Source organism: Biomphalaria glabrata, chromosome 2, assembly GCF_947242115.1.
Source record: "Biomphalaria glabrata chromosome 2, xgBioGlab47.1, whole genome shotgun sequence".
Classification (NCBI taxonomy): Eukaryota; Metazoa; Mollusca; class Gastropoda; family Planorbidae; genus Biomphalaria; species Biomphalaria glabrata.
The window spans coordinates 27,022,929-27,038,283 of NC_074712.1; the positions used below are offsets into that span (position 1 = coordinate 27,022,929).

General features: G+C 30.1%; 1 protein-coding gene across 3 annotated transcripts in view; it reads left to right on the forward strand.

Annotated features, from left to right (window-relative positions):
* LOC106050889 (transient receptor potential cation channel subfamily M member-like 2) overlaps positions 1-15,355 on the forward strand; it is a 31,576-nt gene that overhangs the window by 13,859 nt on the left and 2,362 nt on the right. For all 3 annotated transcript variants that reach the window (XM_056019790.1, XM_056019788.1, XM_056019789.1), the window contains 18 exons: positions 61-172; positions 285-366; positions 550-656; positions 752-886; positions 1,213-1,290; positions 2,456-2,582; positions 2,728-2,808; positions 5,569-5,610; positions 6,265-6,417; positions 6,514-6,613; positions 7,235-7,460; positions 9,052-9,291; positions 10,057-10,200; positions 10,477-10,731; positions 12,829-13,003; positions 14,006-14,165; positions 14,484-14,659; positions 15,150-15,282. In XM_056019790.1, coding sequence (XP_055875765.1) covers positions 61-172; positions 285-366; positions 550-656; positions 752-886; positions 1,213-1,290; positions 2,456-2,582; positions 2,728-2,808; positions 5,569-5,610; positions 6,265-6,417; positions 6,514-6,613; positions 7,235-7,460; positions 9,052-9,291; positions 10,057-10,200; positions 10,477-10,731; positions 12,829-13,003; positions 14,006-14,165; positions 14,484-14,659; positions 15,150-15,282 — 2,526 coding nt within the window. The remainder of the gene's footprint in view (positions 1-60; positions 173-284; positions 367-549; positions 657-751; positions 887-1,212; positions 1,291-2,455; positions 2,583-2,727; positions 2,809-5,568; positions 5,611-6,264; positions 6,418-6,513; positions 6,614-7,234; positions 7,461-9,051; positions 9,292-10,056; positions 10,201-10,476; positions 10,732-12,828; positions 13,004-14,005; positions 14,166-14,483; positions 14,660-15,149; positions 15,283-15,355) is intronic.

Genomic DNA, 15,355 nt, shown 5'->3' on the forward strand with positions numbered 1-15,355 from the left:
TAAAAATAGGAAATTCGATAACAATTTATGAGCCTTAATAATTTCTAATATATATTTCAGATTAAAATTTGTGAAAGAAGCAGATATCAAAAAAATTTTTGATCTTAAAGATGATGAAAAAGTAAAAAAATGTGTCCAGAGCCTCAAAGATTGTTTCAAGTCAGATAGAATGGTGAATACCCATTGATTTCATATCTAGAGTAAATATTTGCCATTTAAAGATTTGTTCTAATTCAAAGTAAACTCAATTAGAAGGAAAGACATTGTTTATTTGTCATTCACAGGGTTATCTTAACATTTTTGATCTAGAAAAATCAACTTCCTTTAAAGATATAGACAGAGAAATTCTTTATGCATTGTTAAAAGGTATTTATAAACTATTATCTTTTTTGTTGAAAAAGAAATGTAACAAATATTTGTGAAGTTTTCTCTTTTACTGTTAGTTGCAGAATTTTTTTTTTTTTTTTTTTTTGCTACATTGTCATGAATTTAAATAATAAAAATTGTGCTCTAAATGACTTCAAATTCTGTTTTTCATTTCTTGACCAGCTAATAAATCAGATTGCAAGTCTCAGCTTGCTTTAGCCCTGGCATGGCGACGCTGTGATGTTGCTCAACAACAGATATTTACTAGTGAGAACAGATCGCAATGGACGGTAAAATCAATGTTAAAGTTCTAAAACAAATATAAACTATTTTTAATACTTGTTCTTGACTTCAACAAGTACTAATGAACCTATTTATTTAACAGCCTGATGTCCTGAACAATGCTATGTTCACTGCCTTAGTTCAAGACCAGACAGACTTTGTTCAGCTACTCCTTGACAATGGAGTAGACATCAAAAAGTTTCTGACACTAGAAACCTTATGGAATTTGTATTACAATGTAAGAAAGTTATTAGAAAAATGGTACATCTTTTTATTGATAGAACCCCCCCCCCCCCCCCATCAACTGTTGTATTCCATATGAAAATTGTGATACTGATCAATGCTCAGAGCTTTGATTTTATGTTTGAATTGTGTGTGGTTATTGCCTTATTTTTTATCAAATACTTCGGATCAGTATACAATTTTTGTTACTGTTAATTTCTTCACAATATTTTATGCTAATTATTGCTTTCTACTTATAGCATTTGTATAAATTATATCCCAACTACTTTTTTGTTTTAATCTCTGACCAGAAGATTGAAATGCTTTTATTTATGTTTTTAGTGCATTAATTTACACACTACAGAAGCAGCAATCATGAAAGACATGATTAAAAAAGTAAAAGGGAATAATGTTAAAAAGGTAAATTGTAACTATTACAATACAATTTTTTCTCATAATCATCATTAATTAAAAATACTTTAAGATTGTCATAGAGGCTATAATTACAATACAATTTTTCTCATAATCATCATTAATTAAAAATACTTTAAGATTGTCATAGTGGCTATAGTTTTTTTTTTTTGGTATTTCAAAGACGAACATGATTTATTAAAATCTTCATGCTTACTAATAATTGAAATAACTGCTAGAATTAGGGTGAATACAACAATGCAATATGCAACAATGACCAGTTGTCACCACATCAAAGTAGGTGCCATATACAACTCACGTTTCTGAAGGTAAACACTTTTAACCTTGAGCTATCCAGTTACTTGATAGCAGTCAGTAAGTGCAGTCTCTAAGTCATTATACACAAACAGTTAGTAGAGGCCAGTTATTATAAGCAGTCACTATAGAGTTATTATAAAGAATTAGTTCAGACTTCTACTAGTTACAATATTTGTCAAGTATTTCTATAAAGTATTATCACTGATTATACTTGGATATTGTGTATCTCATTCCTATGTGGTGATTCAAGATATTGTAAATATTAAATGCATTATTTGTGTCTGTGTTATGAACATAAAGATAAGAGAGTGAAAACCATGTCTTCATAGTATGGCTTTAATACACTGAATGACTACACAACACACATTTTGTGAACACATTCTTACGGACGAGTTACAAGCACATGTAAACATAAGAACGATAACCGATACAGAATATAATTTTCATAACAGTCTGCTTTATAAAGTATTATTTCCTCATTTTATGCGAGATGTCAGAATGTAGAAGTATTCATCCTGATTAGACCTACTTTACAACTATCATCCTGACAAAGCCTACATTGTAATACTATAATATGAACCCATTGTCACCCAATGACCATCCAAAAATAACCTGGTGACACCAGTCAATTTGTGTAACTGACACATTTTAGGAAGAATTGTGCTAGACAAAAAAAACATTATTTCAAGTAATTTTTTTTTTACAGCTTATTTTAATTAGTAAGCCTACTTGTTCCTCACACAATGTAATATTCTAAACAAATTTATTGGTAGATATAAAACAAAATACAAAGTGTTTACTATTTTCCACAATATTTGCAGATGTTTGTATTTGATCTGTTTAGTTTACATTTTAGTGTCATTGGCTGTCTTGTTTGTGTTGCTGTCCAAGTGAACTATCAAATGTGAATTCTGATCTACTAGTCAAAGTCAATAGCACTGTTGCTAACTTACTTGAGGATCAGTCTTTTAATTTTTATGAAAGTAAGTGTAGCTTAACTTTTGTCTAAATGAACAGATGTATATTTCAGACTTAGAAGGAATTATTCTTAAATAAGTGATATGCTATTAAAATATTAAAGTATTTGACAGATTTCCTTTGACTTAAAGCTTCCATTTGTTACCAAAGGTGAACATTTTACTATGCATGGAGATGTACCAACAAAACCAGAAATGAAATGGTTGGCTAAAGAATCTTCTAGGAAACAGTGTAAGTGAAGTTTTTAATTAATAAGGGATATCTTGCTAGTTAAAAGTCATTAAAACCAGGCTGGGCATTTTTTTTAACTATCATGAAACTAATTAACCAATTATACTTAATATTTCCGACAAGTAAGTGTATTAGAGGAGCCATTGTGCAGTCAATGCAATACTTTAATGACTCTGAACATGCTTAGAATGCTTTAGTATTTCTTCCTATGCTTTTCAAGTTAAAATATTTTACTTAGAATAACAGGAAAGCTACATTATCATCAAAATGTGTTGCCATGGATAGTATACAATTAGCCAATGAACAAACTTCACAAGTCACTTGTTGATGCAGATCTTTTTATATACATTTCCTTTTTTACTCTAATTTTTTTTTGTTAGTATTTCAATTAGTAATTTAGAACCCTTCCTTTGAATAAGTCATGTGTCAGCAATGTGTTAGAGGTTAACAAAAGGTAATCATGAACCCAGTTACCCTTTCAAAAAACTTAACGTATATTAGGAAAAATAAATGTGGTTCATCATTGTACATCTATGCTGAAAGTAGGCCATAGAGACAGGTCAACAATACTTGTTCTAGTTTATAGATTATAAGTATGGTATAAGGAAGCTGCATTATATACCATTAGTTTAAATCTGAAAAATATTTTGATTAGTAAAAATAATTGTATGTGCTTTATTGAATTTTTCAGCCAGTAAAGAAGGTACCAGTGGAAAATTATAAGAATCAATTTTATTTTAATATTTAGCTTTGGCTTTGACCACTAAAATTAATTAAGTATTCGATTAAGCTAGCAATTTTTTAAATTAATCCATCAAGCCTCAATTTATCAAACAGGATTATTTGAAAGTCCCAGTTATTTAATGTTTTTCTTGTCGCTGCCGAGTTACTTTGTAATGAATGTGATATAGTTGCTTTTGTTCTTTCTTATTTTATTTTGTTTTAAACATTTGTGACAGATCTAGGAGTGATTAAATATATTATCTATGAATATTGGAACACAAAATTAGTATAAAATCATATGCAGTTAGAAATACATAGAGGATATGGCATAATTATTGTAGACCACATTTTGAGACAAATTTTTAGTAAATACCAATCGGCTATAAAGATTAAAGCATAAAATCTGGTACTGTCAACCACATGATAGTCACATAGCTATGTTAGAATCTAAGAAAATATATCAGTTACAAAAGAAAGAAATTTTCTTAAAGAAAGTCACAAAGTTATACTGTCTCTCTTCAAGAAAGGAAAGATAACTTAAAAACATTTTAAATATTGTAGGGTTAATAAGATAGCAATATACAATTAGCACAGTGAAGCTTAAGTACTGAATCAGTAGCGACTGCTTAAACATGAAACAGTTGGGATGGTTTAAACATGAAACAGTTTGATGAGAGGAACATAATATTGGAAAACAGAGAAATCAGGACCAGCTTTAATTCATGAGCTAGTGAAATTCAAACACAAAAATATACTACATTTTTTTATGTTAGTAGTTACCTTTATCACAGTGAACGAGGGAAATCTAACTGCAGTTACTAAACATAGAATTTATTATTGTTGTCTGCCTTGACTTCAGATCTAGCTTGTTGCTTACTGTAATGCACTAGTTTAGATTTGACTATATGTAGGAAACATCATATTTGTCATAAAGAATATATTATCAAAATCCTGTATTTCCAACAAGTTGAGACTGCTATTTAAGTTTGATAAATTGAGGTTTCACTCTATATAATACTATTCTTTTTCTAAAATTATAGATTTTTTTCGTGGTGACTTTATAATATCTAGTCATTAAACTTACAAATATATAAAGTTTTCTTGTCTAAGCCTTTATTTTCTTTCACTGATATTCACACAAGATGTTTCTAGATAAACATCAAATATCGATTATTACTTGTAGTGAAGTTGCACTATAGTTTATCATGTCCAGAGTATTTTGCACAAATTTCCTTTCTGAATTGACAATGCACAAACTTGAAAAAGCTTCCTTGATGCACAAATAATATTTATCTATTGCCTTTCAAAGAAAGAATATTGAGTAAAGTCTATTTTATTATTTGAATTGGAATGTGTTTGAACAAATTATTCTATGTTCAAGAGTTTCATTTGATAAATGCTGCGATTGGTAAATACTATAACAGAGAGGGGTGTTGATAACATGGGAGGAATTAATTGATAGGCTCTCAAAAACAAATATTATTATTAGTCCTTTTTATGGAAACATCTACAATACAGTTACAATGTTAAACATTTAGTTAAATAATAACTATCTGTAATTATCATAACATATAAATGTTTGTAAAATCTTGTATATGTTTGGGATGATCCTTCAGAGTTGAAGATAGTTTACTTCCTAGTCCAAACCTCCAGCAGGATGACGGGGGATGGGAGCGGGCAGGGTTTGAACCCTGGACCATCAATAAATTCAAACGAAAGTCCAGTGCCCAAACCTCATGACCAGACAGATATATAGGTCTACATATAAGGATCTAATTTACATTGGAGATATAGCAGTGAGCAATACAATAGAATATAGCATAGATAATATATTTAACATATTTCAAATTTTGTTGACATAAGAATTCAAAACTGTATTTTTCTTACATTTATACAACTTTGGAAGTATCTTTCAATATCTATTTAAAAATATTAGTTCATTTATTGACATGATAGCATTCACTTGATCCAACTCATTGCATGCACTGATATAATGTTAATGTTTGTCTTTCATGTCATACCACTGTTATCTTTCAGCTCTTAAATTTGAACAGAATAAGGATGAGTATAGCTCTTTAGGTTGTAACTAGATTGTCTGTTTCCAGCAATCGTAGTAACATATTCCGTAGACTTGCTTTTACTGTTGATCCAAACAAATTTGTTGTGGAAAGATATAGATTTAATAAAGTTGTCAAAAGTACTTTGATTGTTATGTCGTTATTGTGTAGTTATGCAAAACAAATTGATAGCATTTTCTAACTAAAATAAAAAATTTTTGAGGAAACATCCACAACCCTGGTGAAATGACTCATTTTTTAAGCAAATGCATTTACCTCAGATCACAAGTGAGGATCAATACAAATTTAACATATTCATTTTTTTTTTTTAGTTTTATTTTATGAAATATACACATATTTACTAATGATTTTTTAAATCTATTCTCATTAACTTTACTAAATAAAATATTCTTTTTTTTTTTAATATATATTTTAAGATAAAAGAAAAAACATTTTAAAAAATTAGACATCATTGTTTCTATAAATCTTATAAGTAGATGATGCTTGCACAATGTAAAACAAAAAGATTTATAATTTGCAGACAAATTTTAATATTTGTATTAATACTAGAGTGAAAATGCTTTGCAAACAAAATAAATTTACTTTATCTTGTTATAATTGAAATCAGCTCATCTAAATTGTATAATGTTTGATTCACTTCATGTGTTCCTTATAGAATTTGCTGCTGCATACCAAAATGTGCCACTACTTAAGGATCAGGTGACTAGTGACTTTGAATATCCAGCAAGAGATCTGTTTATCTTTGCTGTTCTTTTTAATCGACAAAATATGGCAAAACTTTTTCTAAAAATAGGATCTGACCAAATAGGTAAATGACTTTAAAGAAGTAGCAAATGTATTTTATCATTAGTCAAAAAATGTTTTAATTAAGAAAAATGTTTTATTTTTTCTCCCTTATAATCAGGAATGTCATTACTTGGAAGCTCCATATTGAAAGCATTATCTAAGAAAGCAGCTGGGGATGAAGAAACTGCATTAAGTGAAGATTTGCTTGCTCATTCATGGTAAATAAAAAAAACAAAACAAAGTGTATCTTTTAGACTTTTATCCAACACCTACTATGGTTAGAGCTAATGGTTAATTTTCTCAATATTAATAAACTGTTGTAATTCTCAGCAGTTTTTTACTTGTAGATTTACTTCTGAGTCCATGTAATGGTAACATTGTTGTTAATTGTTGTTCTCTTGCCATGCAACAGGAACTTCCATCTGTTTTACAGTCCCTGTTGAGTTTCAATACAAATACCAAGTGAATTAAACTTTTGACATTTTGTTTTCAAAGAACTTGTGTACAATTACACATGTCGACTAAGTCTATTTAGACATTAAAAAAAAATGCAATACATTTTAAGCACTTTTACATGCTGCAGTAGTTTAAATTTTAAGCTGGGGCTGTGCATCAAGATAATTTTTGTCTTTAAAGTCTTGGATTGCTGCTGCCTTAAAGGATTGCTGTAGCACTTTGGTTGTATTGGTGGTGCTGAGTTAATGTTATAATAACCATCATCTCCTGCCTTTGTACAGTATGGAAGTAGAAACATCTGCTATGACTAAATGAACAAAATTAGTCATTATTATCATTATGCTAAATGGCTATACAAATTCTTTTAATGTATATTGTTTCAGTAATCTTGAGTTGTTTGCCAAGGCAGCATTGAATGAATGCTATCTACGTAGCAAACAAGATGCACACACTCTGCTGTACAGAGAGATGAAGCAACTGGGAAATATGTCTATTCTTCTGTTGGTCGATAGACAAGATTTAATGGACTTTGCTGAGCATCCAGCATGTCAGACAAAACTAACAAGCTTATGGAAAGGACATCTGTCTCCGAAAACATCAGTTAAAAAAGTATGTACATTAGTGGCTCCGAAAACATCAGTTAAGAAAGTATGTACATTAGTGGCTCAGAAAACATTAGATATATTTTAAAATCTACTTTGCTTAATAAATATAACTATTACTAAAAAGTTAGTTTCAATATAAAGTATATTTGAAATAACTTCAAGCTGGTTATATTTTAACAAAATTAAACAAAACTGATTGTAATGAATAGATTTTATAAGTTGCTAAATTCCTGAAATCATCTCCCTTTTCTCATCCATTGGATTTAAGTTGTTCTAATACTGTTATCACCTTAATTCCATTGAGGAAGAAGCAGTACAAATATTTTGTTAGAAAAAAATCTTTCTCACTCTAAATGAAAAGCTTACCGTGAGATGTATATTTGATCTGGGATTCCCTATGTATTAATAAACAAGTATAAATGATAGGAAGAGGAAGTCAGAGCACAAATAAAAATATTTCTAACCTAATACTGTCTGAAATAACACTTTAGATGCTCTTTAATGGATTTTTAACATAGAAAACAAAATCAAACAATTATGCAAGCACACTGTTATGAACTAGGTATAATTTTAGTGGAGTGCAAAGCAATGCCTCCAACTGTCAATAACGTTACAGATGTGACACTAAATGAGTTACTGATCTTTTAAAATATAACATGTGCAGGTGGGTTGTGTGTGATATGGCTTAGTTAGGTTTAGGTTTCTCTAGGATTCTCTGTTTATAGTTAACATGAAGGAGATGTCACACTCAGCAAAGGAGTAAAAACTTAATATTTATTTACAGCAGATGTGGGTTATTGATATAGTAATTACACTTCATAAGACAATAAAATAATAAGTATTAAGTATGCCCAGATTGATGTATTACCCAGTATTTTAAGCAACACACATAGAAGGCATAATAAGTACCCTCTTACTCTAGAAATGTATAACCAAAAAAACAACCAGCTCCCAACCCAGACCTGGTCAGCTCTCCAACTAACTATTAGTCAAACACATAATAACCTCCCCTGAATAAAATACGGTGTTGAAAAATAATTCACAACTCACTATAAAATAAATAAAGAAACATACACACACTCTCACATCTTACACACCACTGCTCCTTACAAATATATATATATATTTTGTGAAGAATCAGTATGGTAGCAGTAGGGACACAGAAAAAGGAAAGAAAATTGGGAAGGTGAAAACAAATGATATAAAACTAGAGACATCTGTAAATGAGAAGGGGAGGAAAGAGGAGGAGAAAATTTTGTATCTTGTGTTACATATATATTGGCCTCCTTCAGTGGTAGAGTGACTATGGTTCATCTCAAACACATTTTCATGTGGCTGTGAAGCCCTATTTTGTAGAGTCACTCCCGTCCACAAATATTGCAGGTTAAAGTGGCTTTCACTTTGGTGGTAGAGGAGTTGGCCATTTTTTGCATGGCATGCTTTTCCTCCAGAGCTGAGTCCCTGTTTTTTTCACTGTCCATAGCTTTCTTGGTCCCTGTCTCTCTCCATCTAGTGTGGTCTAGGGCTATGTTGTTATACATAATAACAATACATAATAACAAAAAAAATTTTCTTCATTTTCTTCTGTTTTTCAGATAGTCCTTACCTGTTTTTTCCCAATACTTATTCTAACTTTGAAATTCCTTCAACCAAAATATGAAAATTCTACAAATATGAATAAAGTCAGTCCAGTTCGCTGTCTGCCTAGAAAAAAAGAAAAAAGCTTTTCTAAATACACTGAAGTGAAAGTTGGATTCTCAAAGGACACAATCAATGTATTTAGTGCAATATACAAGTTCTACTCTGCACCAGTCATTAAATTTACTAACAATATTGTAAGTATGTTTAACACTAAAATAAAAGTAAATTAAAAAATACCAAGATATTTAAAATAAATTAAATAAGCAACTTCATTCTAAAAGAAAAATAGAAAATATGTTGAGATGAAATTGCAACAACTAATCACAAATTTATTTTCCTTCCTTGTCTTTGTGTTTGTTTGAAACAATTAGAATGTACAAACTTGGACTGAATTGAATGTTCTGTTATTTCAACTCCCTATACATTCAATAAATGAAACTAATCAGAGAAAAATATCATGTACACCTAACTGTTTATCATTTAACTATGTATATTTAAATGTTTATCTTTCACTATGGTATCACAAGATTGTACTAGATACCCAGACACCTTTCGCTATTTTTCTTTAACTATTTTATTGAACTCCCCTTTAATATTGTTGAATAGTGACATTATTAAAGAGAAATTCTTTTGGGATAATAGAGTATATTAATAACATCAGAGCAAACGCTTAGAATGAGGTCAGCATATTATTTTTTTACTTTATACATTCTTCTATCCAACTTAAAGGTAATGAGAAAGCTGTAAAGATCAGTTACTATTTAGATATTCTTAATTATATAGTTTCAATGTGAACTGTAAAATGTCTGGGATTAATTTTTGACCATTTTAGCATTTATCATTTATTTGACTCAGGAGTGCTTAAAATGTCTTAAATGTCTTTAAATTATTAGCAATTGGCTTTACAAAGTGTAAAAAAAATATTGGCATCTAATTTTGCATTGTACACTTTGTATCAGGTCGCCTACCTAGTGCTCCTTGGATTGTTCAGCTACTTTCTACTGACAAACATGTCTCCTGTTAGTCAATCTGATTCTCCTTCAATCATTGAATACATTGTCTGGGCTTGGTTCATAACTCTTTTTCTGGAAGAAATAAGACAGGTAACACTACCAAATTGAACATTAGTGGGTGATAGTATTGAGGATAAATGTTTTTACCTGCATATTTAATAGTTTGTCATTTGTAACATTTTATTAAGTAATTTTATGGTGGAAAAACTTATTATTATTATTATAACACTTGACATTCAAAAAGAGATTCTAGCAAAAATGTAGAATTAACTTGTAGAAACAGACTGGAAGTTTGTGCCTATCTTTGTTGTTTATAAACATGTATTATCATAACATCCTTGATTTTTTCCCTTTATTTAATCCCAGGTTATTGAAATTCAGCAAAAATCATTTTGCTACAAGCTAAGCATATGGTGGAACAACAGCTGGAATCACTTTGATCTTTTGATGTATATTTTAATGATTGTTTCTGTTATCTTGCGCTACATTCTAGAAGGGGAGGATTTTGTCTATGCTCGTATTGTCTACTCCATCACCCTGGTAATGCTGTATCTTAGGTTCATGCAGTTTTACTTTGCAGAGCAAAACATGGGGCCTAAAGTGATCATGATTAGAAGAATGGTGAGAAATTATTCATTTTTAAGTTTTCAATGTTGCATGTCATTTACATCATCATTTTTCTCAAATGTAGTTTTTCTGTGATTGTTAGAATTAGTTTTAAAAGGCATGAATAAAATATGTAGTTAAAAATATCTCATGCATTAACATTTTTTTAACTCTTTGGCTCCGCACCAACGCACAGGGCGTTGATTTTAAAAAAGGGGAAAAAAGTCGGACCAACGCTGGGGGCATCGGCTATTTCAAATTTATTTTTTTCGTTTCCATTTCTCCAATTCTTGTTTTTTATTGCTTAATTGTTTATCTAGAATAGTTTCCCTTTGCTAAACATCCAGAATTTCCTTCATTTAACGTGTTTTTATTTTGTACGAAGTTTGTAAAGAGATGACATTTATTTTTTCTGTGTGCATGTTTTTTAACATGGAGCTTCAACCAAGGCCATATAAACTTTGTAGATCTAAATATTTCTTTGATAAAGAAGTATAAGAATTCAGATGACAGTGGTTTTGTTTCATCTGATGGTGATATTGATAAATCTAATTATATAGATCTAGATCTAGTAAATTAATTTATAGGTCTAGACCTAGGCCTAGGAATGATGAAGTTTATCAGCTGATGAAGCAGCTCCACCCCCAGCTAATGTTCAATGTAGATCTAGAACTAGTTTAGCTGTCTCTACATTATCTAGATCTAAATCTAATCAGATAGATGTAGATCTCTAAATCTATCATCTAGGCACTGAAACAGAACAATGTCAGATTTATTCCACCAAGAAATTGGGTTGTCAACCTAGACTTAGTTAGTCAGCACTGCATCTAATGAGATGGAATGTTTTTTTTCATTGACAATCTTGTCATTGATAGTCTTGTTAGCAAAATAAATAGCTATGCTGACCATAGGATTAAATGGAACACCCCTGCTAGAATAAGATCCATTTTCAGAGAATGGAGACCTATAACTATAAAGAAAGACAGAGTATGTAAACACTTTGGGTCAGGGAGAACGGTTTATGTTTGCGCTGGATGGGAGTCGAACCCACACATTCATATTGACTGCTTCCATGAATATCACAACTAGAAGGAATATTTATATACTAAGTACATGAAAAACTTTAGAAGAAAATACTATAAATATATATATGCTGTACAGTTGGACTAGTTTTAGGGTAAAAGTGTTTTGTTCCAAGTGTGTTGCTTTTTTTATGGGCTTTTTCGTTAAAATAGTGACATTGGATTATTAGTTCCAGTTTATTATTTTTTACATCTATTGCTGTTTCTTCTGTGGTGTTCTGTAAACAAATGGATAAAAATGAGAAAAAAAGCTATTTGGATTTAATTTGAACAATAAATTTCTTTAAACATGCACTTGGATGGATATTTTCAATGTCAGTTGGTGAGTTTTTCATTTTTAATTTTTATATTCAAAACCCAAAATTACAAAAACAACATAATTTGCAAACTAGAAAACATAAGAAATGGAAAGAGCATCCATTTCTCTTTATATCTATATCAAGTTTATTATTTTCCAATAATAAATAAAAAAGTTATACAAGTTATATCGAAGCAAAGTAGCGCACTCTGAAATGGCGGAAAAATTAATTCCGTCCAAAAGTGGCAAATAATTCCGAATTAATTCCGGAGCCAAAGAGTTAAATGGTCATTTGGGCATGATGAAATCTTTTAGGCAGCTTCATGGGCCAGAAAATTAGTCAATGACCAGTTACACTGTATATACTGCAGCATCCCTTACTTACTATATTGTTAGCTTGTATTCTGTAAGATCATGATGACAATGTCATTATTGGGTGACCATTGTCCTAGGCTTTATATAATCTGCAGTACCAGTTGAGAGTCCATGCCATCTTCAGATGCGCTTTGTGAGTCCAAGGCTTTCTAAACCTCACCAATCAATTTGGCTGTGACAGCTAAGCTGCAGATATATTCACTATGTCGATAGTCAGAGTCAGGAAACTCAATAGATTCCATAGTTCCATACTGTCACAAAAAATGACATGAAAGAAAGGCAGTTGCTAGAAAATGATTGTTTTTAGAGTAAATAAAATGTCATTGCAATTAAATAACTTTTTTTGTCCTTCCCCAGTTGACAGATTTAACATTCTTCTTCTTCATACTCATAGTATTTATTCTTGCATTTGGTGTGGCATATCATGTCAACATGTTTCCTAACCAAACCAAAGACTGGTCAATATTGTATACAGTCTTTCTATATCCCTACTTCCAGATCTATGGGGAGTTATTTCTTGATGATCTTAAAGGTAGCTACTTTTTTTTTTATTATTATGATGTAAATTACATGAGTTGTTATTAAATTTTGCCTTCTATGACCAACAAAGCAGACGTAGACTAAGTCACCTATATTTATCCAATTTTGTTAAATCTTTTATTTATTACCTACCATTTTAAAAGAAATAGAAGAGAATGAAGCAGTAATTTTATATTGAATAAATATTTTAAATATTTCTTTAATATCCTACTGAGATTAGTTAACTGGATCATATCTTATCTTATATATTACAGACATTACTTCAAAAAAGAAAATTACTTCCTACACATTTCATATGTCAATCTAGTCATGCATGTTAATCAATGACTTAAACTCTGCTAAGTCATTGGTTTTCTGACTTAATCTCTGCTAAGTCATTGGTTTTCCTTGCTGATTCAGGCAGCCCATTTCATTCTCTAAAGGCACCAGGGAAGAAGGAGCACTTGTACAAATTTGTTCTAGCATATGGAATAAGAAATGTGTCTCTATCTTTGTATCTTTCTGAGTATTAGGTTATTAGGTTCTGTTTTTCTATTTGAAAATTATGGTTTAGTGATCTTAGATCTTAAAAGACACATGCTATTGTATAATTCTTTTAGTTTAATGATCTTTCAACTTCTTTAAGATTCTAAAAAATCCAAACATTTTGGGTCAACTGTTTTGTGTTTTAAAAAGATTCAAGCTAGTTGACTATTTTGTACATTTTCACCTATATGACATTGATAAATAAGAGAAGTCGTTTTAATACGTCAGTGAAGAATTAGTGTTACAAACAGTGTAATGGATATTACTTTATCAGAAATGTGCTTATTTGAGAATGTTGATATATCAACATCTTACAAAAAATTCAATGTGATCTTTATATAAATATTTTTAGGCTATTTTTCTTAAATTCTAGGAGAGCAGTTTGGTTTCTATTGCCATTTTTTATTTTCAAAATAATTTTATGTGAACTTTTCCTTTTTTTTTTTAACAAATTAAAACTATTTTCTAGGCAAAGATGATGGTGATGGGTGCACAAAGAATCAATCCATTTGGGAAACTGATCCAACACAAAGATGCCCAGAAAAGAATGCTATAGTCTACATCTTTTTATCTATATATTTAGTCCTGATCAACATTTTGTTAATTAATCTTCTTATTGCCATGTTCAGGTACATATCAAATCTTTTGAGATTGAGATCTAGTTATTGTTTCCATTTTAACTCAAAAATGTATTTAACACTTTGAACAAATATGCTCTAAGAACTAGGTAAAGATGCTTACAAAACATAGCTTACATAAGAATAGGACTAACATATTATCTATCTTTAAAATATGCTTACTTTTTTAAGCCTATATCAAAGGAAGAAAAAGTATAAAAAGAAGAAAAGTATAAAATAAGATTAAAACTAGGATAATGTCAAGCTCAATTAACGTATAGCTATTTGTTATTTGTTAGTCACAAAAACTGTTGTGTTTTTCTCCTTCAGCTACACATTTCAGAAGGTTCAAGACAATTCTACTAAGGTTTGGCGCTTTCATCGTATCTCACTAGTGAATGAATATTTTGATCGGCCATCATTAGTGCCACCACTTATTGTAATCAACCATTTGTGGAGAATATTGTGTTTCATTTTCCCTTGCTTTGGAAAGCATGAACATTTTGGTAGGTTTTATTTTAGGAACTTTATAGTAAGGCTTCATTTGTTTTAGAATTTATATTCACTGACTCAAAATTTACAGAAGCATTGAATTAAAAATATACTGCTACCAGATTTTATACTGTCTTAACAGGTGTCAGCATTGCAATGTCACAAACATAATAAATTAAATGTGAACTGTGCATTCATAATTTAAGCAAAATGACAATTTTATTATGCCTTAAATTTGATTCTCCAGAACTAAGTTCTATATATAGATGTCCAATGGTTATTTGCAATATATTAAATAATAGTTCTAAAAAATGTATGATAAGAATAAACTTTAATTTTAATCTCATCAACTAATTGATAACAAATCTAAAAGAAAATTATTTTATATTTCATTATTGAGCAAGTTATTGTTATTATCCTTGTTTACAAGCTAGAGCTGCTAGTTCAATCACTAGTTGTGGTGAATGCCTGTGTATGTATTTAAAGGTTAGATGCCTATTTTAGGTGTGAAACTGTCAGAGGATGCCATTAAACGTCTCAGGCTATTTGAGAAAGCTGCAGTGGAAACTTGTTTGTTGCAAGCAGCCACAAAAGAAAAAGATCTTTTAGAAAATCAAGTAGCTTCCACAGTTTCTAGGTAATAATGTTTCTGTTTCACATTTTCCAGTCTCTTTCAAAGTTTTCAATGGTATAAATTTCATTCCTAGCAA